The 3867-nt window shown below is 42.8% G+C and overlaps 2 protein-coding genes across 2 annotated transcripts, besides 4 other annotated features; one reads left to right on the forward strand and one right to left on the reverse strand.

Moving 5' to 3' along the window:
* Positions 1-147: 147 nt before the first annotated feature.
* Positions 148-279: a repeat region.
* Positions 280-318: 39 nt separating this feature from the next.
* Positions 319-353: a repeat region.
* Positions 354-438: 85 nt separating this feature from the next.
* Positions 439-529: a repeat region.
* A 177-nt stretch (positions 530-706) lies between these two features.
* On the reverse strand, positions 707-1683 carry FPSE_11236 (uncharacterized protein; the record flags this gene model as incomplete). Its single annotated transcript, XM_009264353.1, has 2 exons — positions 707-1324; positions 1372-1683. The coding sequence occupies 2 exons, from the start codon at positions 1681-1683 to the stop codon at positions 707-709; spliced, it is 930 nt and encodes a 309-aa protein (XP_009262628.1).
* An 881-nt stretch (positions 1684-2564) lies between these two features.
* On the forward strand, positions 2565-3705 carry FPSE_11237 (uncharacterized protein; the record flags this gene model as incomplete). Its single annotated transcript, XM_009264354.1, has 7 exons — positions 2565-2635; positions 2686-2764; positions 2814-3208; positions 3261-3318; positions 3366-3418; positions 3473-3595; positions 3645-3705. 7 exons carry the CDS (start codon positions 2565-2567, stop codon positions 3703-3705), a joined length of 840 nt encoding a protein of 279 aa, XP_009262629.1.
* A 63-nt stretch (positions 3706-3768) lies between these two features.
* Positions 3769-3859: a repeat region.
* The last annotated feature ends 8 nt before the right edge of the window (positions 3860-3867 follow it).

Consider the following 3867-nt stretch of genomic DNA (forward strand, 5'->3'; position numbering starts at 1 on the left):
TATATAGCTTATTATTATTATACTTTATTACTAACTCTTAATTATAGTAGCTTAAGCTTATATATAAGAAAGAGGTATTACTTATATTCTTATAGGAGGGATTAATACTATATTACTTTATATTTATTTATTTAGGGCTATAAGTAGTAAATTAAGTATTAAATTAATTATATTAATTATATAAAAAGTAAATAATATAGAAGATAATAAAAAGAGCTATTAGTAATATATTAAGTAAAAATTAGCTTTTAAATACTTTAAATAAATATTAATATAATAGCTACTATCTTTAGGGTAGAATTCTATTATAAAAGAGGGTTATTATTAATCTATTATAATAGAATAAAATATAAGAATAGTCTTATATAGTCTTATATAGGATTATATTTATATAGCTTTTTTAAAGGGTTAATAACCTAATTAAGGACTTTAGTAAAGATATATATCTTAATATAATACTATTTATTTCTATTTATATATAGATTAGAGATTAATAATATATTAGTGTTTATATAGTAAAAAAAAATATCGTATCTGCACTTTTAGGACACTGCCCCCTGTGGCCTTCCGTAACTCCCTACCAAATCTGCTTTAAACTTTGCATCTCCAACCGCTTCGCATTCCTCAGGGTATCAGAAACATTAACCGCTGGGAGCATAAGAGACAAAATTATTAGGGCAGCTTATTGCAGATCCCATTCCATTCTTCATGAATCGCTCAGCTCCACAGACTGCATCATCTCGTTCATGATATCTTCCTTGTCGGACTGCAGGGCCCGGTCCATCTTCATCCTCCAATACTGATAAACCTTGAGGGCACCAAGTAGCTCGAGCAACGACAACGCCTCCTTACAGTCGTCCGTATTTGACAGCTTCGTCACGTAGCTTTCTATGCTTGTCACCTCGACCCAATTAGGACCATAAAGTTCCTCCAGGGATTTGTCTGCACGCATGGCCGGTACTTCCAGATACGCCTTGATAGCTGATAGGCCGAGATGAACTTCGGCGTAAGAAACTAGTCGAGATAGTCTAAGTCGCATAGGTAGATCGCTCTGCGGCGACGTCGGAGGGCGAGATTGAACAGGCTCCTCGCAAGCAGACAATATACGCTTGACCTCTTGGAGAATGAAGTCTTTGTGTATATCCAGGGATGGGAACGATCGGCGACAACGGAAAAGAAAAAGGCCGATGTTCTTCTTGGGGAGACTATCTCCTAGCTTTGACTCGTTATCGCCAGACTGCCCATTGTCGACATTTGAGCACAAGATTTCGTGAAGGTATTGAACAAAGCCAGGCTCAAGGTCAACTGGGTCCCAGCTCTGAATCTACAACGTTGTTAGTGCTGCAAAAAAAGTGACCACAAGACACTTACATTGATCTCTCGGATGAATTGGACGGCTTGTTCGTGAGAAAGCTTGCTGTTAAAGTCGAAAAATGCAGCAATACCTTCGCAATTCAAGGTCGCTATGGCCGTGTCGATGATAGGCATGTGCATGCCATACGACATGGTGAACTCGCTCCAATTTAGAATATTCTTGGATGCCAGTTCTTCGACCGTGGCGGCGGCAAGTGGATCGGTTTTGAAGGTCTCACGATTTTCCATCAACAAGTAGGCCACCATTCGCACCTCAAGAGTGCTGTCAGGTGCTTCAAGCCATCCTGAAGAGCTAGCGGAGTCGTTCATGTTTATCGGGGTGTGAGGTTGAGGTGCAGGTTTCAGGAGTGATGTGAACGAAGGAAGAGGAAATAAAAGGACAGAAAACAATCGTTGATATGCATTCTTCCAAAGCTGTATGTGTATGATTCACTGCACAAAGACTGAATGATTCATTGCACAAAAGCTGTGTGATTCACCCAACTGTTGGCACAACTCGCAAATATAATATTGCCCCGTCAACTCGCCATACGGTTATGAGCCAGTGCCTGGTTCATCTGAAGGTATGATACTTATCTTTATCAAAGGCGAAAAAAGCTTCTGGATGGGATTTTTCCAACAATTTACAAAGGTTCTTCAGCCAAGAAGTGAGAGATCAGGTAGCGTCGCGCCCGAAAATGAGATGCTTCACGGACAGCGGCAATGACGACATCGTGCTCGACAAGGTCAATGAACCCGGCACTCTAAGAACCGAGAGGAGATCAAGGAGGATAGGGAGTTGTTACTGCAAAGCAAGGGATGGCCGACAATGTCGGCATGCCAGGGTCGACAGAACAGGAAGCTTTTGTTTTTATCTCTGAGCAGTTTGCAGGGCTATAATAATGAATGTTGACAGAACATGAGCAATACACCTGACCTCTTTTCACTGCAAATTAATAGTGATGTGATTTAATTATATGCGGCATCATGATTTGAACCAGCTACTGGGGTCAAGTTATCATGTAAGCTAAGCTTCCGGTGTTCCCTCCGAGATCTGCCTCATCGTCTCAACTTCCCCACCTCCCCTCCTCGGATAAAACAACAACGTCGGATAACGGTCCTATGGTCAAGTACTCTTCTTGCGATATATTTATCTTTTTTATTTGATACTCTTCACCAAGAAAAATCAATTCCTTTTCAAAGTTATAGTCATGACTACATATCAGATCCGCCAAGTCGACAACGAGGTGAAAGGGCGCCTCGCACTTGTCACTGGAGCCAGGTAACTTCATTCAAACTCCAATCGACTGTTTGGTCTCTAACTACTTACAGTGGCGGCATCGGTTCTGCCATCGCTAGAGCTCTAGCAGCCGAAGGATGTGATGTTGTGCTGCATTGCAACTCCAGCCTAGTAAGACCTCCCACCCTATTACAAACCTGTAACTAACAAGCCCTCGCAGAACAAAGTCGAGTCTTTATCCAAAGAGCTTTCATCCTCCTACCCAGAACAGTTGTTCTCTTGTGTTTCGGCCGACTTGAGTTCACGAGATCAAACACGCGGTCTCGTCGACAAAGTCCTCCAAGATTCAAACATCTCAGCCAAGCACAAGGCAGTATCCATTCTAGTTGCCAACGCTGGCCTTGGGAGACGAATCCGTGATATCAAGGATATTGAAGAAGATGACTGGGATACTGTCATGGAAGTCAACTCGCGGAGTCAGTTTGTTGTTACAAAGGCTTGTTTGCCAGGCATGCGAGCGCAGAGTTGGGGACGTGTGATTCTTATTGGAAGTATTTCCAGCCATGGAGGCGGCATCAATGGGTGTCACTATGCAGCAACCAAGGGTGCTTTGAGGTATGTATCAGTTTTCATGGTTCTGGACGAAACAAATGTTAACTTCCTTTAGTTCAATGGGCAAGAATCTGGCTACTGTACTTGCTGGTGAAGGAGTTACTGTCAATGCCGTAAGTCAAATGAAGAAACGAAATGCAAGTACTAAGTTTCTTTCCAGATCCTTCCAGCAATGATTGGATTTACCGACATGATCCCTACTCCAAAATCAACGTGAGTTTTGACAGGCCTGGCTTGGACTGTCATCATACTTACAATAGCATACAGAACATGGACAAACAAGACAGACCTGGAGGAACTCAAAGAGACCGATCCAGGTCTAGCCATCGCTGCGAGTGTCCCGGTGCGACGTCTAGGCCATCCTCAAGAAGTTGCCAACGTGGCGGTCATGTAAGTCTACCCCTATGTCAAGTCAGCAGTAGAGGATTAACTCTTCCAGGATGGCAAAAACAGGATATCTTACAGGACAGGATATTCTATTATCAGGAGGTCTCAAGTAGGCAGCAAGAGGGAAAGGGAGAACTGTGAACGGCCTCGGATGATGTCTCACTGGCAAAAAGTTCAAAAACATACAACACCGGGGATTCGCTGGTCGTCACCGACCCAACTACTAATCCAGCGCTTCGCAGCTTATCTATGGGAGAGCGGACGGGATCCCGAGT

Source organism: Fusarium pseudograminearum, chromosome 4 (genome assembly GCF_000303195.2).
Source record: "Fusarium pseudograminearum CS3096 chromosome 4, whole genome shotgun sequence".
Taxonomy (NCBI): domain Eukaryota; kingdom Fungi; phylum Ascomycota; class Sordariomycetes; order Hypocreales; family Nectriaceae; genus Fusarium; species Fusarium pseudograminearum.